The sequence below is a fragment of the Mobula birostris genome, chromosome 2, assembly GCF_030028105.1.
Source record: "Mobula birostris isolate sMobBir1 chromosome 2, sMobBir1.hap1, whole genome shotgun sequence".
Taxonomy (NCBI): domain Eukaryota; kingdom Metazoa; phylum Chordata; class Chondrichthyes; order Myliobatiformes; family Myliobatidae; genus Mobula; species Mobula birostris.
In genome coordinates this window covers 125,978,039-126,005,937 of record NC_092371.1, presented here as the reverse complement: position 1 = coordinate 126,005,937, position 27,899 = coordinate 125,978,039, and the positions used below count along the sequence as shown (strand labels likewise).

Genomic DNA, 27,899 nt, shown 5'->3' with positions numbered 1-27,899 from the left:
TAATTTCCACTCTGTACTCAAATCATTATTATCTGAGATACGGCCTACAATTGTTGTGTCATCAGTAAACTTATATATTGAGTTCGATGGAAACTTGGCTACACATTCATGGGTGTACAGTGAGTACAGCAGGGGGCTGAGTACACAGCCTTGTGGGGCACCGGTGCTCAGAGTGATTGTAGAGGAGAGCTTGTCCCCTATTTTTACAGCCCGGGTCCTGTCTGTGAGGAAGTTGAAGATCCAGCTGCAGATCTGAGTGCTAAGGCCCAGGTTCTGGAGCTTAGAATCAGTTTGTTTGGAATGATGGTATTAAAGGCAAAGCTGTAGTCAATGAAAAGGAGCCTTACTTATGAGTCTTTATTCTCCAGGTGTTCTAAGGAGGAATGTAGGGCCAGAGGGATGGCATCTGCCGTTGACCTGTTGCTCCGGTAGGTGAATTGCAAAGCATCGAGGTTGACCAGTGGGCTGTCGTTGATGTGTGCCATAACCAATCGCTTGAAGCACTTCATAGCACTTGATGTCAGAGCCACAGGTCGACAGTCATTCAGGCATGCCACCTTGCTCTTCTTTGGCACCAGGATTATTGTTGCCTTCTTAAAACATGAAGGGATCTTAGATTGAAGCAAGGAGCAGTTGAAGATGTCAGCAAACACTCCAGCTAGCTCGCTTGCACAAGCCCGGAGAACCCATCCCGGGACGCCATCTGGGCCCTCATCTTCCTTGGATTTATCTTCAGGAAGGCCCTTCTAACATCCTCCTCGGCGATGATGAATCTCAATACCACCAGGTCCGGTTCATCCAGAGGGAATGGGACGCTCCTCTTCTGTTCGAATCTTGCGTAGAATACATTAAGTTCATCAGGAAGAGAAGCGTCACAGTTATTGATATTCCCAGCCTTTTCTTTGCACCCAGTGATCTCATTTAGACCCTGCCATAGTCTACCGGCATCCCTCTAGTTCACCTGGGCTTCCAACTTGGCTCGATATTGTCTCTTGGTGCCTTTAATGGCCTTCCAGAGTTCACGCCTGGATTCCGTGTAGTGACTGGTATCCCCGGACCTAAAAGCCGCAGCTCTAGCCTTTAAAAGGGACTTGACCTCATAATTCATCCAAGGTTTCCGGTTAGGGAATACTCGGATCGTCTTGCGAGACACACAGTCCTCTGTGCATTTCCAAATAAAGTCCGTGACAGCTGAGGCATACTCATCGAGGTTAGCTGCCGAGTCCTTGAATACCAACCAGTCCACCGATTCAAAGCAGTCACGGAGGACCTCATCCCTTTCCTCCATCCAACGCGACACCACTTTTGACACCATGACATCCCGCTTCAGTTTCTGTTTGTAAGCCAGGAGGAGGAGTACGGCCTGGTGGTCTGATTTTCCGAAGTGAGGTTGTGGGACGGAACGGTAGGCATCCTTGACGGCTGTGTAGCAGTGGTCAAGTATACTCTGGCCTCTAGTGGGGCAGGAGACATGTTGGTATAACTTTGGCAGCGTCTTTCTGAGGTTAGCCTGGTTGAAGTCCCTGGCTGTAATGAACAAAGCCTCCGGATACCTGGTCTCAAGTTCACTGATGTTGGCATACAGTATGTTCAGAGCACACTCCATGTCCGCCTGGGGGGAATGTAGACCACTGTTAGTATGACCGAGGTGAATTCCTGTGGCAGATAGTGGGGACAACACTTCACCGACAGGTGTTCTAGGTCTGGGCTGCAGGAGCTTGTCAGTGCCACTGTGTCCGAGCACCACGCAGTGTTGATCAGTAGGCAGACACCACCTCCCCTCGTCTTGCCTGAGGACCCCATGCGGTCCATCCGATGGATTGAAAATTTCTCCCGTCGGATGGCAGGGGAGAGCCAGGTCTCGGTGAAACAGAGTACACAGCAGTTCTGCATCTCCCTGCAGTAGGTGAGTATCATTATATACATAATGTAATTCAGTTTTTTTCATTATACTGGTGCCATAAAATTAGCAAATTTGACAACATATGCTGGTGAGACTAAATTTGTTTCTGATTCTGACTTAAAAGACACTTGGACAGGAACATGGATAGGACACGTTTAGAGGAACATGTTCTAAATGGAGGCAAATGGGACAAACTCTGATGGATAACTTGATAAACTGGTGTAAGGGGGTTTCGACTTTTATGTTACTGCGGAGGCTAATTAAAATGGCGTCTTTGTTATGTTAATCTGGGGAATACGGCTTTGTTGTGTTAAACGCTGAGAAAGTTTGCGCTAGCAGCTTGTTTTTGCTTTAGAATGTGATAAGAGAGTGCAATTAACCAATTGGGATAGTTGTTATGGTTTTGGTGTATTTGAAGATACTATATGCGCGGGGTTTTGGGGGAGAAGGTGGGAGAGCGAGACAGAGGATGGACGAGGTGCTGTCAGTCCGCTAACGGGGTCGGACCCCGAGCGGGATGTTCGGCGAGGAGACGGAGACGGACTCGTGTGGAGCGTCTGGTTGACCACCGTTGTTGGTCCCAGGCGGCCGGTCGAGGTGGTCCAAGGGGGTCGCAGGGTGAAAAAGAAGGTCCTTGAGCTCCAACTGTTTTGTGCACGAAGAGATTGAACTTTGATAAGTGTGGCGCCTTTTATTTTCCTTTTATATTTTATTCTCTTAATTATATAGTTCCAGTAATATCTATAAACTGTATATCATTTAATTGCATCTGGTGTATTGTCTGTTATTTGGGCAGGGTGGGGTACCTCACACAGCATCCACACAAACGAATTACCCAGTTTGCCGGGGCCGAGGCTGTTTCCCTAGACGACAGCGAGCCGAGCGACCCTGAGGGTGGACGGGGGGGCTACACTGGGCCAAAGGACATGTTTTCCATGCTGTATAGCTCTATGACCCTGACGTATACATTTAAATAAAATGGGCAAAATAATAACTGGCTCTTATCTAATCCGGTTCATGAGTTTTGTTGCCAGAGAGATGATGTTTTGAGATTGAAACTCAAAACATTACAGATTATGGAAAACCACTGAAAACGTGTAGCATTAGTAAAAAGCAAGAATGTTGGAAAGACTCAGCAGTTCAAGCAATATCACTGAGGAGATAAACAAGAACTAATATTACTGGTCAATGATTTTTCAGCAGAACTCTAGCACTCAATATTTTAATTCCGATGTCCAGCGTGTATAGTTTTTTTTGCTTTTCAATCCAATAAATTTAATTGATTGTAGAAAAAGACATTTAATAGGATCAGATATAAGTCAAATGCATTTGTAAATCTTTTGTCAGTTTTATTTAAATATCTGACAAGCTAACAAACTGAGCTTATTAAACTCATCCAGAAATTGAGCTTCAAGGATACAATCAATATTATAAGGCTGCCAAATGTAGTGTTATGCAATGTGACAAAGGCTACCTAAGTTATGGCAGTGAATTATGTGGCTTCATGTCAGCAGTGAGTTATCCTGCACACTCCACAGTCTCAAGTTATTTCATCTGTACTTTGCACAAAGTAAAAGGGATTTAGTGTATCAGAAAGAGAAGTAACACCATTTTTACTAGAATGATGAGTTGGCCAGATCGTGGACATCACAGACTTGTCAGAATGCTGACCCAAAGGCCTTCAGATAAGTGGTAAAGTACTCTGAGCTGAGAATGTAGGCACACCAGAATGGGGTACATATTTCCCTTGATTTATTAATGCCACTGGACAACAGTAAATTCTATTTATATAGAACCTTTAACTAAGAATGCAAGAAAGCGGCCAGTGAGTGAGTGGGCCAGTGAAGGAGTAGAGCTTTGAGGCTTTGACTCGAGAGGCTTCAACGAGAAGAGGCGGAGGACAAGCTTGCTCACAGTTAGTCTTTACAATGCCTCCTGAGACGGTGATGTGCCTCTCATGTGAGATGTGGCAGTCTTGGGGTAACGCCCCTCTCCCGCAGAGTCATATCTGCCAGAAGTGCACACGGCTGGGCGATCAGGAAGACCGTGTAAGGAATCTGGAGCAGCAGCTGGATGACCTTCGACTCATAAGGGAGAATGAGGCAGTCATAGATGAGAGCTACAGGGAGGTAGTCTCACCTAGGCTGTCGGAAGCAGGTCGCTGGGTGACAGTCAGAGGAGAGAAAGCAAAGGTGAGCAGACAGATAGTGCAGAGCACCCCTGTAGCCATTCCCCTAAATAATAAGTTTACCGTCCTGGATACCGTTGGCGGGGACGAGCGACCAGGTGTGAGCCACGGTGGCAGGGCCTCCGGCACTGAGTCTGACCCTGTGGTGCAGAAGGGTGGGACGGAGAAGAGGAGAACTGTTGTCATTGGAGACTCTATAGTCAGGGGAGCAGAAGGAGATTTTGTGGACATGAGAAGGACACCCGCATGGTTTGTTGCCTCCCAGGTGCCAGGGTCCGGGACGTCTCTGACCGGGTGCATGACATCCTGGTACGAGAGGGAAAACAACCAGAAGTCGTGATAAATGTTGGGACCAATGACATAGGCAGGAAGAGGGATGAGGTCCTGAAGTGTGAGTTTCAGGAACTAGGCAGAAGGCTGAAGAACAGGACCTCAAGGGTGGCGTTCTCAGGTTTGCTGCCAGTGCTACGTGACAGCAATGGTAAGAATTGGAGGAGATGGCAGTTGAATGTGTGGCTGAGGAGTTGGTGCAGGGAGCAGGGTTTTAGATTTTTGGATCATTGGGATCTCTTCTGGGGAAGGTGGGACCTGTACAGATTGGATGGGTTGCACCTGAACTCGAGGGGGAGCAATATCCTTGCAGGTAGGTTCGCTGGCATGGTTTGGGAGGGTTTAAACTAATTTGCGAAGGGGATGGGACCCAGAGAAATAGAGCAGTGAAAGAAGTGCATGGAGTAAAGCCAGATCTAACATATAGAGAAGCTTTGAGGAAAGAGAAGCAGAATAAACAGTGTAAAGACAGTAAGCTAGAAGGGCTGAAATGTGTGTACCTCAATGCAAGAGGCATCAGGAACAAAGGTGATGAACTGAGAGCTTAGATACATACATGGAATTATGAAGTAGTGGCCATTACAGAGACTTGGCTGGCACCAGGGCAGGAATGGATTCTCAATATTCCTGGATTTCAGTGCTTTAAAAGGGATAGAGAGGGTGGAAAAAGGGGAGGGGGGGTGGCATTACTGGTCAGGGATACTATTACAGCTACAGAAAGGGTGGGTAATGTAGCAGGATCCTCTTTTGAGTCAGTATGGGTGGAAGTCAGGAACAGGAAGGGAGCAGTTACTCTATTGGGGGTATTCTAGAGGTCCCCTGGTAGCAGCAGAGATACAGAGGAGCAGATTGGGAGGCAGATTTTGGAAAGGTGCAAAAATAACAGGGTTGTTATCATGGGTGACTTTAACTTCCCTAATATTGATTGGCACCTGATTAGTTCCAGTGGTTTAGACGGGGCAGAGTTCGTTAAGTGTGTCCAGGACGAATTCCTGTCACAGTATGTGGACAGGCCGACCAGGGGGAATGCATACTAGATCTAGTACTAGGTAATGAACTGGGTCAGGTCACAGATCTCTCAGTGGGTGAGCATCTGGGAGACAGTGACCACCGCTCCCTGGCCTTCAGCATTATCATGGAAAAGGATAGAATCAGAGAGGACAGGAACATTTTTAATTGGGGAAGGGCAAACTATGAGGCTATAAGGCCAAAACTTGCGGGTGTGAATTGGGATGATGTTTTTGCAGGGAAATGTACTATGGACATGTGGTCGATGTTCGGAGATCTCTTGCAGGATGTTAGGGATAAATTTGTCCCGGTGAGGAAGATAAAGAATGGTAGGGTGAAGGAACCATGGGTGACAAGTGAGGTGGAAAATCTAGTCAGGTGGAAGAAGGCAGCATACATGAGGTTTAGGAAACAGGGATCAGATGGGTCTATTGAGGAATATAGGGAAGCAAGAAAGGAGCTGAAGAAGGGGCTGAGAAGAGCAAGAAGGGGGCATGAGAAGGCCTTGGTGAGTAGGGTAAAGGAAAACCCCAAGGAATTCTTCAATTATGTGCAGAAAAAAAGGAAGACAGGAGTGAAGGCAGGACCAATTAGAGATAAAGGTGGGAAGATGTGCCTGGAGGTTGTGGAAGCGAGCAAGGTCCTCAATGAATACTCCTCTTCAGTATTCACCAATGAGAAGGAACTTGATGATGGTGAGGACAATATGAGTGAGGTTGATGTTCTGGAGCATGTTGATATTAAGGGAGAGGAGATGTTGGAGTTGTTAAAATACATTAGAACGGGTAAGTCCCCGGGGCCTGACGGAATATTGCCCAGGTTGCTCCACGAGGCGAGGGAAGAGATTGCTGAGCCTCTGGATAGGATCTTTATGTCCTCGTTGTCCACGGGAATGGTACCGGAGGATTGGAGGGAGGCGAATGTTATCCCCTTGTTCAAAAAAGGTAGTAGGGATAGTCCGGGTAATTATAGACCAGTGAGCCTTACGTCTGTGGTGGGAAAGCTGTTGGAAAAGATTCTTAGAGATAAGATCTATGGGCATTTAGAAAATCATGGTCTGATCAGGGACAATCAGCATGGCTTTGTGAAGGGCAGATCGTGTCTAACAAGCCTGATAGAGTTCTTTGAGGAAGTGACCAGGCATATAGCTGAGGGTAGTGCAGTGGATGTGATCTATATGGATTTTAGTAAGGCACTTGACAAGGTTCCACATGGTAGGCTTATTCAGAAAGTCAGAAGGCATGGGATCCAGGGAAGTCTGCACAGGTGGATTCAGAATTGGCTTGCCTGCAGAAGGCAGAGGGTTGTGGTGGAGGGAGTGCAATCAGATTGGAGGATTGTGACTAGTGGTGTCCCACAAGGATCTGTTCTGGGACCTCTACTTTTCGTGATTTTTATTAACGCCCTGGATGTGGGGGTAGAAGGGTGGGTTGGCAAGTTTGCAGATGACAAAAAGGTTGGTGGTGTTGTAGATAGTGCAGAGGATTGTCAAAGATTGCAGAGAGACATTGATAGGATGCAGAAGTGGGCTGAGATGTGGCAGATGGAGTTCAACCCAGAGAAGTGTGAGGTGGTACACTTTGGAAGGACAAACTCCAAGGCAGAGTACAAAGTAAATGGCAGGATACTTGGTAGTGTGGAGGAGCAGAGGGATCTGGGGGTACATGTCCACAGATCCCTGGAAGTTTCCTCACAGGTGGATAGGGTAGCTAAGAAAGATTATGGGGTGTTAGCTTTCATAAGTCGAGGGATAGAGCTTAAGAGTCGCGATGTAATGATGCAGCTCTATAAAACTCTGGTTAGGCCACACTTGGAGTATTGTGTCCAGTTCTGGTCGCCTCACTACGGGAAGGATGTGGAAGCATTGGAAAGGGTACAGAGGAGATTTACCAGGATGCTGCCTGGTTTAGAGAGTATGCATTATGATCAGAGATTAAGGGAGCTAGGGCTTTACTCTTTGGAGAGAAGGAGGATGAGACGAGACATGATAGAGGTGTACAAGATATTAAGAGGAATAGATAGAGTGGATAGCCAGCGCCTCTTCCCCAGGGCACCACTGCTCAATACAAGAAGACATGGCTTTAAGGTAAGGGGTGGGAAGTTCAAGGGGGATATTAGAGGAAGGTTTTTTACTCAGAGAGTGGTTGGTGCGTGGAATGCACTGCCTGAGTTAGTGGTGGAGGCAGATACACTAGTGAAGTTTAAGAGACTACTAGACAGGTATATGGAGGAATTTAAGGTGGGGGCTTATATGGGAGGCAGGGTTTGAGGGTCGGCACAACATTGTGAGCCGAAAGGCCTGTACTGTTCTGTACTATTCTATGTTCTATTAAAATAGGTGCAGGAGTAGGCTCCAAGACACCTCAAGACTGCATTGTTATTCAATGGCATCATGGCTGAGCTACGTTGACTCAACTGTCTTTCTGTGCCAGTTCCCCCAATCCTTAATTCTTAAATGTTTCAAATAATTATCCATCTCCATCTTATATATTCTCTACCTTTGGGCGTAGAGAATTCCCAACATTGACTATCCTCTGAGTGAAGAAATTTCTAAGCACCTGTTTTAAATAACTATCCACTTATCTTGTAGCTCTGTCCCCTTGTCATAATTTTATGCCAAGTCAAATAAGGAGTAATTATCAAAAACCGTGAATAGTTGAAGCACCTAGTAGGTCAGACAGCATCAACAGGGAGATGCTTTGGGTTAAGGAACCTTCAGAGATGGAAAGATGAGAACAAGAGTGCTTTATGTTACAGAGGGGAAGGAATAGAGAAGAAGTGTTTGTGATTGATCAGAGTAGTTAAATTAGTTCAAGTCTAATTGTCATTCAACGCATACATGAATGCCCATGAATATAGCCAAACAAGACAGCGCTACTCTGGGGCCAAGGAGCAAAGCTTATCGATTACAGTATCAATTTATTAATTACATTGATAAAGATATCAATATAACAACAACATTAAAATCAGCAGTTCATACAAAAAGAGAATGGAAACAACTGTAACAGAGAGGTAGAGTCATATCTGGTGAATGGAAAATAAACAGTGGGTACCTGAAATTGTTATACTCATTGCTAAGCCACAGCTGGAAAATGAAGGCCTATTATTTGAGCTTGTTCTTGGTAAAACAATGCAATTGTTGCCAATAGAGATCCATGATAGAGTTGAATTGAGAATTAAAAATGATCAGCGACCAGAATCTCAGAGTCATCCTTGTTGACAGAGCAGAAATGTTCTGCAAAGTGCTGACACAATCTTTCTTAAAGCTCTAGGGGGTCTGAGCTTGATCCTGACCTTTGGTGCTACTTGTGCAGAATTTGCACATTCGCCCTGTCACCACATCGATTTCTCCAGGAAATCTGGCTTCCTTCCATTTACCAAAGTTGAGAGAATCGATAGGTTAGTTGGCCATTCTAAATCACCCTTAGTGTATAGAGTGGTAGAATCTGTGGGGAGTTGATGGGAATGTGGGCAAGAATACAATAGGTTAAGGTGGGATGAGTATGAAAATAGGTGGTTCATGGGTGGTACAGACATGGTGGGCCAAAGGGCCTGTTTCTATGCTATATCTCACTGTGATGCAGTCAACTCAACGTGAAGTCCAACAACATGGATGGTCTTAGATAGTTGCTGGAGAGAGGGATAGGGTAATTGGTGATTGAACAGAGTTTGCAGTAGATACTTCAGTCTTGTCAAACCAACCTATCAATGAAGCTGGCAAAAAGATAGATGTACACACAACACCCATAAGAGAAAGGTCTCCTACCAACTTCTCACCACTGCACCACATTGCCTTGGTGAGACTCTGGAAAATAGATTAATTTCTCTATCTTAGAGTCTATCTCTCAATGGTGAAATCCAGTGTCATCATTGATACACCAGCACAGCCTTTAGTTGATCATGGAAAAAGGATGTTTGAAGATCAACCCCTCAGACCTGGCACAAAGCTCATGGTCTTTTTGACTTAAACCACCTCTAGCGGACATCTCTAGGCACTGGACAGGTACCATCACTGCTCTCTCTAAAGAATCTTTAAAATTCAAAGTTCAAAGTAAATTTTATCATTTAAGTGAATATACTGTATGTCACCACATACAACCCTGAGATATATTTTTCTGTGGGCATACTCTGTAGAATAGAAACCACAACAGGATCAATTAGAGTGCAGAAGGTAACAAACTGTGCAAATGTAACTATAAGTAAATAGTAATAAATAATGGGAACATGAGATAACAAGATAAAAAGTCCTTAAAGTGAGATCATTGGTTGTGGGAACATCTGAATGGATAGGCAAGTGAATGAGGTTAACCCCTCTGTTTAAGAGCTTGATTGTTGAGGGGTAGTAACTGTTCTTGGACCTGGTGGTGCAAGTCCTGAGGCTCTTGTACCTTTTACCTGATGGCAGCAATGAGAAAAGAGCATGACCTGGGGATCTCTGATAATGGATGCTGCTTTCCTCTGAGAGTGTTTCATGTAGATGTGCTCAGTGGTTGAAAGGGTTTTACCGATGATGCACTGGGCCAAATCCAGTACCTTTTGTAGGATTGGCTGTTCAAAATATTGGTGTTCCCATACCAGGCCATAATGTAGCCAATCAATACACTCTCGAATACATCCATAGTATTGAGAACATGGTTACAGTCATTTGGCTAGGTTGGGCAAGTCACACTGCATGCCCAAAACCTGACTCTCAAAAATCATGCTCTATTTCAAGTTCTATCATGGTAAGTTCACTTGGCAGAAGGAAAAACAAGGCCTCAAAGTCTCCCTGGAAAAATGAAGTTCAAAGTTCAAAGCAAATTTATTGTCAAAGTACACATATGTCACCATACACTACTCTGACATTTGTTTTCTTGCAGTCATTCACAGTAAATGAGAGAGTGAGCAGTTTCAAGTTCCTCAGTGCACACATCAATGAAGATATCACCAGGACTGTACACAACAGCTACGTGGCAAAAAAGCACAATAGACGAGCAGATATTAATGTTTATCCAGTCTTTAGTGAGCAAACTGGAGTGAAAATAAAGAATGAATTTGTTTTTTATATTCATCCAAGCTAATCTAACATGTGTGAACTGAACAGACCTGAGAACAGATTTTGGAGCAGCAAACAATCTGCTAGAGGAATTCAGTCAGTCCAACAGCATCTGTGGGAGGAAAAGATTTGTTTCTTTCTTTGCCTGTCTTCATCTATCATTCACCTGTCACTATGTTAACTCCACCCTTGTTCTTCCCCCCTACCTGGCACAACCTGCCTGTCAGGTTATACTACTTCTCAGTACACCAATCACCAATTTTATTTTTGTGTAAAGATGCTTCTGCTTTAGCAACAAGTTCTCTGTTGGAAGAACTCAGCCAGACAAGTATCACCTGTGGGAGGAAAGGACTCACTGACTTTCAGGCCAAAGCCCTGTGCTCATCTTCCTGATTCCATTGCACTTCTTTTTTAATTGCGTAAGTGGCAACATCTTTCTGTGACAAATAACGTAAAATAAAATACTGGAAGAGTTCTGCAGATCATGCCAAATAGATGGAGACAAAATGTGTATCAGAATGGAAACATAAACTTACTGACTCTTGAATTACAAAAAATGGCTTATTTTTAAAAATGGGACACCAACTTTCAATAATATTAACTATTTAGTTTAAGCCATCTCAAGACCTACATTACTCTAAAATCACTGAGTTTTATAAATATAGAGAGGCCCTTTGGCCTAATGTTGTCATAAAGGGGGGTGCTGGTGGAAGGTGGACCCAAATGCGAGACACAGACACTGAAGTACAAAGAACAGGACTAGGTTAGTCAAGAAAGCAAGGGAAGCGGGGAAGAAAGGACACTAAACATGACACAGGCCCTGGATGAGACAAGGATACAGGGCCTGGGCAAGAACTTGACTAGGACAGCGGAACCAGGACATGGAACTGGGAACTAGGAGCCTGGGCTTGGGCTCCGAGCCAGAGACTGGACAAGGACTCAGAACCTGGGTCTTGGCTCAGGCTCGGACCCTGGAACTAGGCGAGGACATGACATGGCTATAGGAATGGACGTGGCTACAGGACTGGACGTGAGACTCCTGGACAGGGCAAGGGAACCCCAGCACAGGATGAGGGAACCCCAGCACCGAGCTAGGCAAAGTACTCCTGGGCTGGGCGAGACACATGGACAAGATGAGAACACAAAGCCATGGCTTGAACAGGACAAGGTTCTTGGATCGTGGCTAGGACTGGATGAGACCCCGAAACCTTGACTTGGTCGAGGGAGAGACAGGAACACAGAGCCTTGGTCAAGGGAGAGACAGGAACACGGAATACAGAGCCGGGACCCCTCCTTGGGTACAGGACGTTGGGCCGGGACTCATTACACAGAATGCGGAATACGACGAGACGGTTCCCAACACAAGGTAGGGGCAAATGGCCAGACCTACCTAGCGAAGGCATGGACACAGACAGTTCTCAACACTAGGTAGCAGCAAACAGCCGGACCTACCTAGTGAAGGCAAGGACACAAAGACAGATCCCAACACTAGGTAGCAGCAAACAGCCGGACCTACCTACTGAAGGTGTGGACACAGAGGCAGTTCAAAACAACGATAGACAGTTCCTTATCTTGCTCCGGCAACTGAACTTCAACAGCGGTACAGGCAAGGGTTACAGGCAAGACTTCAGATAAGGCAACAGAAGGCAAGGGAAAGGATTCAGACAGGGGGTATGGACAGGAACAATCCAGCAACCAGAGGCTGAATCCTGAAGGTATTTATGAAGCCAGCACAATCGCGAATCAGTTGCCTCAACAGAAAATGGGGAAAACCATAAAACCTGGAATAAGGAATATGGACTGGACCATGACAAATGTCCATGCCAAGCAATGTCTATCCAAGCCAGTCTCATTTGTCTGCATTTGGCCCATGATATCCAAAACCTATTCTAGGTATGTACCCACTTAAATGTTTTTAAACATTGTATTGTACCTGCCTCTAACAGGATTTTGCTCAATTGGTCAGATGTCCCCTGATATTTGTATTTCACCATACTTATCAATGTTCAAGGAAGGAGTGATCCCTCTTGTTGAACTGAACCTTTTCTTAGAAATCTCAGTGATTCTGTAGTAGAGTCTGAAATCTTACACATAGTATTAACATTTTTTATTACATTTCATTAATATCATGGTTTTAGTTGAATTATAGTTGAATTCTACTAGAATATTTATATAGCCTCATAAATATGTTAATTACCTGTTAATATTCTGTTATTGTACCCTAATATCCTCTGCATCTCTACAGTACCAAGAACACTTCAGTTCATTGTATAATTAATGCAACTTTTTTAGAATCTAGAATCAGAATGGAGACTCAAGATGCAGAAATCTAGAGCAAAACACAGCGCCAATTGGATTTCCTATCCACTCTGCCCCCGTTGTACCCATCTGTGCACAATCCCTCCATTACTTGGTTCCACTCCACTTTTCATAGACTTCCATCTGTCACCTCCCAGCCTGTCAGTTTCCCTACCCATCCTTCCACCACCTAACCACTTATCACTTGGATTCACCGATCACTTTCCATTTTTGTTTCATCCTACCACCTCACTGTCACCAGATTTGGATATGGCCCAAGTGCGGAGTGAGAGACACTGAAGCGAGTTGATAACTCACAAAACTTTAATACAAGCAGTGTTAAAGGGAAAATAAAACAATAAGCGCTAGGCCAAACAGGGCCGTTAACTAAAACTCTCAAATGGAAAACAAAGCCTACATCACTAGTCTTCAGAATCAGTTGACTCGACAGTCCATTTCTTAGGCAAGGCTGAATGCAAACAGGCAGCGAAGCGTTGCTGTGCTCTGACTAAATCTCAACAAGCACTATGATGCAAGTATGGAGTTACTGAAAAACTATCACAATTAAATAATAATTAGCTGACACGTGCATATTCACAAGCACAATTGCAGTATCTGTGCTGCTGCTGAATCAGTAGTTGTGACACTCACCTCTGTATACAGGCTTACTCTTCTCTACTCTTTCAGTTCACATAAAGATTCTGTAACGTCAACTGTCTATCTCCATCCACAGATGCTGCCTGACCTGCTGAGATCCTTCAGCAACTCATTATTTTTAGTCTGGAATCAGCACCTCTACTTTCTTAGAACTTTGGGTAGAGTTAGCATGTCATCGAAAGCCTTGATAAACTTCTATAGATGCACAGTGGAAAGTGTCCTGACTGGTTACATCATAGCCTGGTGTGAAAACACCAATGTTCAGGAACAGAAAAGTCTATAGAAAGAGGTGGATACAGCCCAGTCCATCACAGGCTATGGTGTAACCATTGAACACACTTACAAGGAGCACTGTCACAAGAAAGCAGCATCCATCATCAAGCACTTCCCACCATCCAGGCTACTGTGGGAGGCAAGGGAGGAGAATGCTGAGCCTCTGGCAATGATCTTTGCATCATCAATGGGGGCGGGAGAGGTTCCAGAGAATTGGAGGGTTGCAGATGTTGTTCCCTTATTCAAGAAAAGGAGTAGAGATAGCCCAGGAAATTATAGACCAGAGAGTCTTACTTCAGTGGTTGGTAAGTTGATGGAAAAGATCCTGAGAGGCAGGATTTATAAACGTTTGGAGAGGCATAATATGATTAGGAATAGCCAGCATGGCTTTACCAAAGGCAGATCAAGCCTTACTAGCCTGAATGATTTTTTTGAGGATGTGACTAAACATGTTGATGAAGATAGAGTAGTAGATGTAGATGTAGTAGATTTCAGCAAGGCATTTGATAAAGTAACCATGCAAGGCTTATTGAGAAAGTAAGGAGGCATGGGATTCAAGGGGACATTGCTTTGTCGATTCAGAATTGGCTTGCCCACAGAAGGCAAAGAGTGGTTGTAGACGGGTCATGTTCTGCATGGAGGTTGGTGACCAGTGGTGTGCGTCAGGGATCTGTTCTGGGACCCTTACTCTTCGTGATTTTTATAAATGACCTGGATGAGGAAGTGGAGGGAAGGGTTAGTAAATTTGCTGATGGCACAAAGGTTGAGGGTGTTGTGGATAGCGTGGAGGACTGTCAGAGGTTACAGTGGGACATTGATAGGATGCAAAACTGGGCTGAGAAGTGGCAGATGGAGTTCAACCCGCATAAGTGTGAGGTGGTTCATTTTGGTAGGTCAAATATGATGGCAGAATATAGTATTAATGGTAAGACTCTTGGTAGTGTGGAGGATCAGAGGGATCTTGAGGTCCAAGTCCATAGGACACTCAAAGCTGCTATGCAGGTTGACTCTAGGGTTAAGAAGGCATACAGTTCATTGGTCTTCATCAACCATAGGATTGAATTTAAGAGCCGAGAGGTAATGTTACAGCTACATTGAACCCTGGTCAGACCCCACTTGGAGTACTGTGCTCAGTTCTGGTCACCTCACAACAGGAAGAATGTGGAAACTATAGAAAGAGTGCAGAGAAGATTTACAAGGACATTGTCTGGATTGGAGAGCATGCCTTATGAGAACCAGTTGAGTGAACTTGGCCTTTTCTCTTTGAAGCGGTGGAGAATGAGAGGTGTATAAGATGATGAGAGGCATCGATCGCGTGGATAGCCAGAGGCTTTTTCCCAGGGCTGAAGTAGCTAACACAAGAGGGCACTGTTTTAAGGTGCTTGGAAGTAGGTACAGAGGAGATGTCAGGGGTAAGTTTTTTTACGCAGAGAGTGGTGAGTGCATGAAATGGCCTGCCGGTGACAGTGGTGGAGGCGGATATAATAGGGTCTTTTAAGAGACTCCTGGATAGGTACATGGAGCTTAGAAAAATAGAGGGCGATGGGTAACCCTAGGAAATTTCTAAGGTAAGTATGTGTTCGGCACAGCAATGTGGGCCAAAGGGCCTGTATTATGCTGCAGGGTTTCTATGTTTTTCTATGTTTTTTATCCAGGCCATGCTCTCATTGTGTTACCATTTGGCAGGTGGTAAAGGAGCACACTACCAGATTCACCTTAAATCCATCATATTTCCTTAACCAACATGGATAACTTCACTCACCTCAACTCTGAACTAATTTCACAATATGCAAATTCAATTTCAAGGACTTCACGATTCATGTTCTAGCATTATTTATTTAGTTATGTACCTCTGCACAATTTGTCTTCTGGAATTTTTTGTTTATGTTTATAGTTTTTCATAAATTCTATTGTATTTCATTTTATATTTATTTTTATTTAGCACTGAGTAGGCTCTTCTGATCCTTTGAGCCATGCTGCCCCAGCAATGCTACACAAACCAGATCAACCCTAACCTAATTACCGGACAATTTAAATGACCAATTAGTCTACTAACTGGTATCTTTGGACTATGGGAGAAAACCAGAGCACCTGGGGAAAATCCATGCTTTCAACGGGAAGATTGTACAAATTCCTTACAGAATATTGCCGGAACTGAACACCAAACTTCGGAACGTCCCAAACTGTAATAGCGTCAGGGTAACTGCTACGCTACTGTGGTGCCCATTTTCCTGTAAATACAAGCAAGAAACTGAATCTCAAACTAGTGTGTGGTGATATATATGAATCCTGGCAATAAATTTACTTTGAAATCATTGCCATAGGTTATTGAATCAGCCAATAAGACTGAACTGACAAGAAATTTCTTTCAATAAGGGTCCGTGAATCTGCTTCAGCAGGCTGTAGAAGTTTAGGCATTGATTTAATCTTCAAATAAACTTCTTCAGCAGCAATGAAATCAGTCGGTGTGGGACCAGATGTAAAAGTGGACCAGGTAGAGCACTAGCCATGAATATCAGTGGATATACTTCTGTTTCTAACGTTTACTTAAATATATTATCTCACAATCTAACAAAGAATGGAATCTGCCATGTCTTGGGTAATTTCCCCCTCTTATCACTATTTTCCTGCCATTTCTCTTGCTCTTCTGAAGAACAGAGTATATTTTTGATTCTGGTATTATCTTCAAGTTTTGACACCACTCCTTAACTATTACCAAATCATCAATATAGCAACTGAACAGGATTGCCCCAAATAAGAGACTCTAGTAGATTATTTTTCACTTATTCAGAAAAATTGCCTCTTCTGACTGACCTTGACTGACTCATCGCTTCTGATTACTTCAGATACGTATGCCACCAGATAAACCAGAAGAGATCCCAGTTAACCTGCTGCATGGAGCTCTAATGTTTACATACAAGTCTAAAAAAATCAATTAGCCATTTGTCGCACAGTATGGTGGCACAACAGTGCCCACAATATTTTTCAAAAAGATGTTTATTTACCTATTTACAATATTTATATTATTGAGTTAAGTAACTGGAGGAATGGTGGTAGTTGGATCTGAATGTTGTCAATGAGGGAAGAGTAAAGCTCTACAAAATTGTACAATCTCTAACAATGAAACCTTCTTCAATTTTTTAATCGGCTCCATTTAAATTTCCTACACTATATGATAGCTGAATTAAATTTACTCAACTCTTCCAAAGAATGGAGAAAACATCAGCATGTTTGGTGGCTATCTAATTCAAATGACCTCTTCTCAATGTTATCAGAAGGAAAGGGGTACAGAGCCTGAAGGCACACACTCAGCAATTCAGGAACAACTTCTTCCCCTCTGCCATAGGATTTCTAAATAGATATTGAACCTATGAACACTACCTCACTACTTGATTTTTATTTATTTATGTTTTTTGCGCTACTTATTTTAACTTATCTATTTAATATACATATATATATACTTACTGTATTTCAGTTTTTTTCTATGTTTATCAACTATTGCATTGAACTGTTGCTGCAAAGTAAACAAATTTCACAACATAATGTTGGTGATATTAAAGCTGATTCAGATTCTGAATTAACTACAATATTAAAAAAAAATTGCAAAGAAAGAAAGTGGCCTAAAATGATGAAAAATGTGGGTGTCTTGTGCAAATAATGGTCATATACTGTGTGATTTCAATTGTCTAAGATCATCCTTCACATTCTGGTGCAGGATCACTGATCTGAAATGTTAACTGTTTCTCCCTCCATGGAGACTACCTGACCTCCAGAGCACTTTCTGTATTACCCCATTCTTTACAACCTTATTTTGGATCATGCTCAGATCAAGACCTATGAGTTTAGTTGGCAGATCCCAACATATTTCACCAGTGTGCTAATCCAATTGCTACAAGTCTAAAATATTTTGGCATCTGTCAGCTAAACTGATTGTTATCTCCATTTGGGAAAAGTGATGGAAGTCTGGTTTACCTACATGCTTTTCTAATTTCTACTCGCACACTGAACCAATAATGGGTTGATTGCAAATGCACTTCATACCAGTAGCTCTACAGAGCACATAGGCACCAGGGATCTGATACTAATCAGTGCTCCCAGTGCTAGTTATCCAATTCCAAAAGAATGAGAAATATCGGTTTCAGAAGGCCGAGCGATGACTGGAATCTGCTCAGAGAAGTTCAAGCTCATGCCAGGAAGCTGCCTGTTAAAACTAAGGTGATAGAATAATTCATTTCAGATGATAAGGCAATAGTCATCAGTAAAATGGAAATCTAATGTTTTCTTTTAATTTAAGGAAAACACAGTGGGATGCTTTCTGTACATCATTACAGAGGAACAGGATGATGAGAAGATGTGGTCAGCTAGAATGCACCATTATTTTAAACCTGCTGAGAATTTTCTGGCTGTCAGTATTTTTGTGCCAATATGTTTGTCCACAATTTATGATGCATTCTCATCAAAGGCCCAGGATGAACATAGAACACAGAAGAGTACAGCAAAGGAACTGGCACTTCAGTCCATGATGATGTGCCAAACTAACACAGTCCATATTCTACTATTCTCTGCATATTCCTGTGCCTGTCTCAGTCTCTTAAATGCCTCTATCGTATTTGTCTGCAGTCCCACCACTGACAGCGCATTCCAGGTAACCACCTGGCCCGTGTAAAAGAACTTGCTCTGTTCATCTTTTTGAAGTTTCCCCCTCTCATCTTAAATGCATGCCATCTAGTATTAGATATTTCAACCTTTATACCAGATGTCACACTGCCTATGCCTTTGTAATCTTACAAATTTTTATCTGATCTCCTCTTAGCTTCTGCCTTTCCAGAGAAAACAACCTAAGTTTGCCCAACCTCTTCTCAGTGCACATGCCCTCTAATCCAGGTAATATCCTGACAAACCTCTTCTGCATTCCGTTCAAAGCCTCCACATCCTTTAAGATGTGGCCTAATCAGAGATGTATTGTTGTATAAAGTTGTATCTTCCTGACTTTGAACTCAGTACATCGATTATTAAAGGCAAGCATGTTGTACGCCTTGCTTAATACCCTATCAACTTGTGCAGCCACCTTCAGAGAGCTATGAACTTGTAACCCAAGATCCCTCTGTATATCAGCACTGTCAAAAGACTTGGTCTATTTCTGACACTTCTCCCATTTTTCAAGCTCTATCTCTATTTATGGAGAGAAACTGTCTACCAATATGCTTTATAAACCTCAGCTTTCTTAATTTTACCTCTTACCACCCTGTCTCTTGTAAAAATACCATTCCCTTTTCTCAGTTCTTTCATCTCCACAGCATCTGTTCCCAGGATGAGGCTTTCCTTTCCATGATATCAGAGATGTCCTCATTCTTCAATGAATTAGGTTTCCCTTTGTCAGACCATCACGTTTTGGTGAGGGTCGTGTGCCGTTATGAAGATGTGGACTTTAACATATCAGACCACAGGCCACAATCACACATTCGATGTAAACATATTTATTGTGTGCCAAAAGGTGTAAAAGTGCAAAAGTCTTTACAGTGAAAAGCAAAATGGCAATATAGCAAAAATGACAAAAATGAAAAATACAAGTATGTAGCGTTGGACCTTTAGGACTAACTTCAGTATGAAAGTAATACACCTTACCACACTCTCTTTCTCTCTTCACTTACCCAAAAAGAGAGATGTATCATCAATCCTCTCACGCTAGGAGAAAAGGTAAGCCTATTCTTTGGAACGTTGAGGTGTGGGGAAGTTGTTAACATAGACCTGAACAATTTTTCAGAGGCCAGCACTCGACCCTATCCCCCACAATGAACTCTTCCACTAAGCCCACCCTGAGCATGTGCACTTGGTAAGTGTGACCTCAGCACTGCCAGACAGGATAATGAGAATTACAAGGCTACTGGGATGGGACAAAACAGAGATTACTTGTGGCAGGCCTAGTCTGTCATACCCTTCTTCCACCATTTATGCTGCCCTCACCTTCATCTCCTTCTTTTCCAAGACATTCATCCTCACCCCATCATACCGCTGCCTTAACTAGGATAGAATTTCTCTCGTCCTCAACTTACCACCCCATTCAGAACATTATTCTCCACAATGACCCTCACCTTCAACAGGAACCTACCAATAAACACACCTTTAACCAAACCTTCCCCGCTCCCCACATACTCTACTTTCCACAGGGATTGCTGCCTCCATGAATCCCTTGTCCATTTGTCCCTCCCCGCTAATCTCCTTCCTGTCACTTAACCCTCCAAACAGAAGAAATGTCACACCTGCCCATTCACCTCCTCCCTTTCCTCCATTCAGGACCCCAAAATGTTCTGAGTCAACACTTCACCTGAGAATCTGTTGGGGTCGTCTACTATATCCAATGCTCCCAATGCGGCTTTGTCTGCATTGGAGAGACCCAACGTAAACTGTGGACTGCTTTGACGAGCACCTTCGCTGCATCCACAAAATGCAGGATTTCCTGGTGGCCAACGATTTTAATTCCAATCCCTAGTTCTATTCTGACATATCAGTCCATGGCCTCGTCTACTGCCACAATGTGGCCACTCTCAGGTTGGAAGAGCAACACCTCATATTCCATCAGGATAGCTTCCAAACTGAGGGCATGAACAAAGATATCTCCAACTTCCGGTAACTATTTCTCCCTTCTTTTACTCTTCCTCAGTTCCTCACTCTGTTCTTCCCCCCCCCCTTAACTTTCCTCTTCTCCTCACCTGCCTATAACCTCCTCTTGGTCCCCTTCTCCTTCTCTTTCTCTCATGCTCCACTCTCCTCTTTGACCAGATTCTTTCTTCTCTAGCCATTTATCTTTTTTGCTTATCATTGCCCAGCTTCTTACTTCATTCTCCCCTCCCTCACCCATCTGGCTTCACCTATCATCTTCTAGATTCCCCCCCACTTTCTTATTCTGGCTTCTTCCTCTTTCCTTTCCAGTCCTGATGAAGGGTCATAGCCTGAAACGTTGACTGTTTATTCCTTTCCATCGATGCCGCCTAACCTGCTGAGTTCCTCCAGCATTTTGTGTTTGCATTGCTCAGGATTTCCAGCACCTGCAGAACCTTTGTGTTTTTCTATGTGCCAATTCCTCCATACCAATACTTCTGAAGTGCTGATGATCGCAATGGGATTCTGCTGGACACAACTTGTCTTCTATGCTTCCTATATTCTCAGCTGTAAGAAGCTTGGGTAAATGCTGAGAGGACCGATGTTGAACAACAGGTGAGCAAAAGTGAAGAAAGGCTACAGTATTTAAGGATTTTCTTTGGCTACAGCATTGAAGGCCTGTTTGCTCAGTTCTGGACAATGCAAAAGCAATTAGTTAGTCCAATTCTCCTGGTTTATATAGTCAGGTGTAAAATTTAAGCTGATAATGCTCTTATTGAAGTGCCTTTAAGATATTATTATCTCAATGACTCCATATAAATAGACTGATCTGGAATTGCCTGACTGATGGATGGCACATAAGTAGCATGCTCTAAGAAGTGAGTTATTTCTAAGGTATTAAGGGTTGTGAGTAGAGAATCTGTTGAACCATCAAGATGTAGAACATTGAAACTGAGTCAACCCTATGACATGGTTTACAACATATTTCCTGTATATATGCATACCCACAGACTTTAAGATCTCACACTGGGAAATGGGGTTCATCTCATTAAATTCTAAATAACAATGTAAACTGATAAACAGATAGCACAGCCCAGTTACATGCTCAACATTTTTGGTCATCTCCAACATCTATAGATATTGTAGTTAATAAATTTTGCTATTCAATCTTTATAAGTCTATATTTTTGTTTTATTTATATAATTGATCGATACTGAATTTGAACAAATCTATTTCTTTACTTACTACTGGCAGCCCTTTGCATCCTTCTCTGTTCCAGTTGACTTTTCAATTGGTCTGCAACAGAATAAGAAATTCAAACTGATATTTTTAGTAACTGTAACCATCTCCATTAAACAAGATGGTCTCAGACATGTACCAGGACGCGTATTATATTCTTACTATCAAGTGGCATACTAATAATTAGTTTCAGATGAGCAGAAGCAAATGAGAACAAGTTCTACAAAATATGAGAAAGAAGTTACAGAAAATTGTAAAATTATTCAGTTCCATCTTGGATCCTAGCCTCTGTAGTATCCAAGACATCTTCAAGAAGCCATGCCTCAGAAAGGCGGTGTCCATTATTGAGGACCCCATCACCCAGGAAATGCCCTCTTCTCATTGCTACCAGTACAGGAGCCTGAAAGCACACACTCAATAATTCAGGAACAGCATCTCCATCTGCCATCTGATTCCTAAATGGACATTGAACCCATGAACACTACTTCACCTTTTTATATTATTTCTGTTTTTGCACTGCTTTTAACTTAATTATACATACTTACTGTAATTGATTTACTTATTTATCTTTTTCTATATTATCATGTACTGCATTGTACTACTGCCACTAAGTTAAGGGCATAAACCAGTAATGTTAAACCTGATTCTGATTCTAGAACATTAAATTCATTATTTTAACGGATTGTTGTAACAAGTGGAATTCACGATTCTTATGCTTAGAATGCAGCTTAGTCAATGCAACTTTGTTCATTCATGTGAAGCAGAAACATAGTTTTATTTACAACTGAATGTTACGCAGGTGCTCAGGCACAGATATCTAACTTAATCATATTAAATTTATCAGATTCAGTCATGGAGTAAACAGCAATAAACATAATACTCCAGGTAAGGTCTCTAACCACCAATTTATGGAGATCAAGCAAAAATTCATAGTTTCCACACTTTTCCCTCTTTTTGCAAAATTTAGAATCCTGTGTATGTTTTAAATGTGTTATTAGCTTATCTTGCAACACATATAAAAGTTGCTGGTGAACGCAGCAGGCCAGGCAGCATCTCTAGGAAGAGGTACAGTCAACGTTTCGGGCCGAGACCCTTCGTCAGAACTAACTGAAAGAAGAGCTAGTAAGAGATTTGAAAGTGGGAGGGGGGAGATCCAAAATGATAGGAGAAGACAGGAGGGGGAGGGATGGAGCCAAGAGCTGGACAGTTGATTGGCAAAAGGGATATGAGAGGATCATGGGACAGGAGGCCCAGGGAGAAAGAAAGGGGGAGGGGGGAAACCCAGAGGATGGGCAAGGAGTATAGTGAGAGAGGCAGAGGGAGAAAAAGGAGAGATAGAAAAAGAATGTGTGTATATAAATAAATAAATAACGGATGGGGTATGAGGGGGAGGTGGGGCATTAGCGGAAGTTTGAGAAGTCAATGTTCATGCCATCAGGTTGGAAGTTACCCAGACGGAATATAAGGTGTTGTTCCTCCAACCTGAGTGTGGCTTCATCTTTACAGTAGAGGAGGCCGTGGATAGACATATCAGAATGGGAATGGGATGTGGAATTAAAGTAGGTGGCCACTGAGAGATCCTGCTTTCTCTGGTGGACAGAGCATAGGTGTTCAGCGAAACGGTCTCCCAATCTGCGTCTGGTCTCGCCAATATATAGAAGGCTGCATCGGGAACACCGGACGCAGTATATCACCTCAGCTGACTCACAGGTGAAGTGTCACCTCACCTGGAAGGACTGTCTGGGGCCCTGAATGGTGGTAAGGGAGGAAGTGTAAGGGCATGTGTAGCACTTGTTCCGCTTACAAGGATAAGTGTCAGGAGGGAGATCGGTGGGGAGGGATGGGGGGGACGAATGGACAAGGGAGTCGCGTAGGGAGCGATCCCTGCAGAAAGCAGAGAGAGCGGGGAGGGAAATATGTGCTAAGTGGTGGGATCCCATTGGAGGTGGCGGAAGTTACGGAGAATTATATATTGGACCCGGAGGCTGGTGGGGTGGTAGGTGAGGACCAGGGGAACCCTATTCCTAGTGGGGTGGCGGGAGGATGGAGTGAGAGCAGATGTACGTGAAATGGGGGAGATGCGTTTAAGAGCAGAGTTGATAGTGGAGGAAGGGAAGCCCTTTTTTTGAAAAAGGAGGACATCTCCTTCGTCCTGGACTGAAAAGCCTCATCCTGAGAGCAGATGCAGCGGAGACGGAGGAATTGCAAGAAAGGGATGGCATTTTTGCAAGAGACAGGGTGAGAAGAGGAATAGTCCAGATAGCTGTGAGAGTCAGTAGGCTTATAGTAGACATCGGTAGATAAGCTGTCTCCAGAGATAAAGACAGAAAGATTGAGAAAGGGGAGGGAGGTGTCGGAAATGAACCAGGTAAACTTGAGGGCAGGGTGAAAGTTGGAGGCAAAGTTAATGAAGTCAACGAGCTCAGCATGCGTGCAGGAAGCAGCGCCAATGCAGTCGTTGATATAGCAAAGGAAAGTGGGGGACAGATACCAGAATAGGTTTGGAACATAGATTGTTCCACAAAGCCAACAAAAAAGCAGGCATAGCTGGACCCATACAGGTGCTCATAGCTACACCTTTAGTTTGGAGAAAGTGGGAGGTGCCAAAGGAGAAATTATTAAGAGTAAGGACTAATTCCGCTAGATGGAGCAGAGTGGTGGTAGAGGTGAACTGATTAGGTCTGGAATCCAAAAAGAAGCAGAGAGCTTTGAGACCTTCCTGGTGGGGGATGGAAGTATATAGGGACTGGACATCCATGGTGAAAATAAAGTGCTGGGGGCCAGGGAACTTAAAATCATCGAAAAGTTTCAGAGCGTGAGAAGTCTCACGAACACAGGTAGGAAGGGATTGAACAAGGGGGGATACAACAGTGTCAAGGTATGTAGAAATGAGTTCAGTGGGGCAGGAGCAAGCTGAGACAATGGGTCCACCTGCAGGTTTGTAGATCTTGGGTAGGAGGTAGAAACGGGAAATGCGGGGTGTGGGAACTATAAGGTTGGTAGCAGTGGATGGGAGATCCCCTGAGCTAATAAAGTTGGTGCTGGTGCAGGAGACAATGGCCTGGTGCTCCTTAGAGGGGTTATGATCGAGGGCTAAATAAGAGGAGGTATCTGCGAGTTGACGCTGTGCCTTGGCAAGGTAGAGGTCAGTGCGCCAGACTACAATAGCACCCCCTTTATCGGCGGGTTTTATAGTAAGGTTAGCATCAGTGTGGAGGGAGTGGAGAGCAGAGCGTTCGGAAGGAGTGAGGTTGGAATGGGAAAAGGTGCGGTGAAGTCGAGACGGTTGATGCCCCGTTGGCAGTTAGCAATAAAGAGATCCAGAACAGGCAGAAGACCAGAGCGGGATGTCCATGAAGAGGAGGAGGGTTGAAGACAGGAGAAGGGGTCATCGGTGGGGGTGGGAGAGTCCTTGCTGAAGAAGTAGGCTCGAAGACAGAGCCAGTGGAAGAAGAGTTCCGTGTATTGGCGAACATGGAACTCACTGAGGTGTAGGCGAGGCAGGACAAAGGTGAGGCCCTTACTGAGGACGGAGCGTTCTGCCTCAGACAGTTGAAGGTCGGAGGGGATGGTAAAGACCTGGCACGGATGAGAGCTGGGATCAGAGGGGGGAGGGGGAGGGAGGCTGATGGTGTCAGTGGAGAGGGGAGGGTTATGGTTAGAGGAAGAAGGAACCTCCGAGGGCTCAGGAGTAGCTGATGGAATGTGAGGGAGACGGGGTTGCAGAGTAGTGGTGGGGGAAGGGGAGACGGGAGTCATAATAGGTGGGAGTCACTCAGGTTGGAGGAACACCACCTTACATTCCGTCTCGGTAGCCTCCAACCTGATGGCATGAACATTGACTTCTCAAACTTCCGCTAATGCCCCACCTCCCCCTTGTATCCCATCCGTTATTTATTTATATACACACATTCTTTTTCCCTCTCTCTCCTTTTCTCCCTCTGTCCTTCTCACTATACCCCTTGCCCATCCTCTGGGCTTCCCCCCTCCCCCTTTTCTTTCTCCCTGGGCCTCCTGTCCCATGATCCTCTCATATCCCTTTTGCCAATCAACTGTCCAGCTCTTGGCTCCATCCCTCCCCCTCCTGTCTTCTCCTATCATTTCGGATCTCCCCCTCCCCCTCCCACTTTCAAATCTCTTACTAGCTCTTCTTTCAGTTAGTTCTGATGAAGGGCCTCGGCCCGAAACGTTGACTGTACCTCTTCCTAGAGATGCTGCTTGGCCTGCTGCGTTCACCAGCAACTTTTATGTCTGTTGCTTGAAATTCCAGCATCTGCAGACTTCCTCGTATTAGCTTATCTTGTCATTGTAACCAATCTTTAATTGCAAATATCCAGACATTTTGCTTAAAGTAACATGAATAGCTGGAGTATTGTGTACGATTCTGGTCCTCGGGAAAGATGTGGTAACAGTAGACAGAATGTAGGAGAGGTTTATCAGAATGCTGCCTGGAATGGTGGTTTAATGTTATAGGTCAGATGGTATAGGTTGGGTTTATCCTCACTGAAATACAGGTGGCTGAGAGGTAACTTAAAAGGTTTACAGAAGAGATTTGTGAAGTTATGAGGACATAAAGAGGGTGAATCATCAGCATCATTTTCATGAAGAACAGGAGCCTAACTGGCCTTGAGGAGCTATTGGAGAGCAAGATTATGAACCAGCAGTGAAGAAATAGCAACATATTCCCAAGCCAAGGCAGTGTGTGCCTTGTTGGAGCTGTACTCATCCAGGCAAGAGCAGAATGTTCTACCAAATCTTGTGGACTTGGGATATGAGTCACGAAATACAAAATAATCATTCCAAAAATATAATACTGTAGATGCTGAAAAGCTGAAAAAATATAGACCATGCCAGAAAATTATTCAGAGGTCAAGCAGCATCTTTGGAGAAACATTTCAAGTCAATAACAAATTATTTGGAAGTTGTCAAACTACTAGATATTTATGTAATAGTTTGAAACGTTTCTAAATTACTTTGCTTTAAACAAATTTTCAAGACTTCCTCCTGACCAAAAATATAGAAAATTAAGATAAACCTTCGTAAAATACTTAAAAGAAAATTCTTAAAATACCAGTGGACCTTCCTTCTTTTGTACAACTGTAACTGTATCCTACAATATGTCTTTTAAACTTCTGAAGATATGCCTCTGGTCCTAATACTGAATCCACTGAGTTAGAAACAATTTTGTGTTCAGGATTCTGAACCATTAATAATTCATTTGTTTGATGATAGTTAATAAATATTGTCCTCATCTTTATAAAATTTCATTTTGTCCTAAGAGTATTATATTGCAACAAATTGCATATTGTTTATGAGTTATGAAAGTAGTTGCAACTTTAGGGTCAGAATCTGGTCATTATTCATCTCTGTTACAGAATGTTCTTAATAATCAAACCCTGATGGTCCAGATAAGTAAAGGTTTAAGGCTTTCTGAGTATAAATGTTTATAACAGCGAGTAACTGCATGTCCTTAGACCAACCTTGTATGTAATAACTGCATGCTTGTACTAGGAAAGAATCTTTCAATGCAGGGGCGAGGGAAATGAAGGGGGAGGGGAGAGAGAGAGGGTTATATGGAAGCTAGTGCTCATGATGGAGCTGACTAAGTTTACAACTCCCTGCAGTTTACTTCAATCCTGTGCAGTAGCACAACCCCCTGAACCCCACACCAGACAGTGATGCGGCCAGTTAGAATGCTCTCTATGGTACATCTATAGAAATTTGAGAGTGTCTTTGTTGACATACCAAATCTCCTCAAACTCTTAATGAAATGTAGTCACTGTCATGCTTTCTTTGTAGCTGCATTGATACATTGCATCCAGGATAGAGCCTCAGAGATATTGACACTCAGGAACTTGAAATTGCTCACTCCTTCCACTTTTGATCCCTCTGTGAGGACTGGTGCGTGTTCCCTCACCTTGTCCTTTCTGAAGTCCACAATCAGTTCTTTGGTCTTACTGACATTGAGTGCAAGGTTGTTGCTGTGTTATCACTCAACTAGCTGATATATTTCACTCCTGTATGCCCTCTCATCACTATCTGAAACTCTGCCAACAATATTGTCAGCTAATTTATAGATGGCGTTTAAGCTGTGCCTAGCCACATAGTCATGGGTATAGAGAGAATAGAGCGGTGGGCTAAGATTAGGTACATTGTAGACCCTTATAGTGCATGTTTGTGTTTTTCTTGAGAGGAATGAAATACTCAGAACTGAAATGAAAGGAAAACTATGTAACATTAAAATCTGGTGGTTATGAGCCAACATCTGGTGCATACTGGAAACTGGAAAGCCAAAAACTAATGTCTGAGAGAAACAGAATTTTGTTTAGCAACTAATTTCTACAAGTTGTCAACAATTTATGAAACAT

General features: G+C 43.5%; 1 protein-coding gene across 5 annotated transcripts in view; it reads right to left on the bottom strand.

Moving 5' to 3' along the window:
* kif6 (kinesin family member 6) overlaps positions 1 to 27,899 on the bottom strand; it is a 610,920-nt gene that overhangs the window by 123,366 nt on the left and 459,655 nt on the right. For all 5 annotated transcript variants that reach the window (XM_072247507.1, XM_072247523.1, XM_072247530.1 and 2 more), the window contains one exon: positions 21,538 to 21,588. In XM_072247507.1, the coding sequence (XP_072103608.1) occupies positions 21,538 to 21,588 (51 nt within the window). The remainder of the gene's footprint in view (positions 1 to 21,537; positions 21,589 to 27,899) is intronic.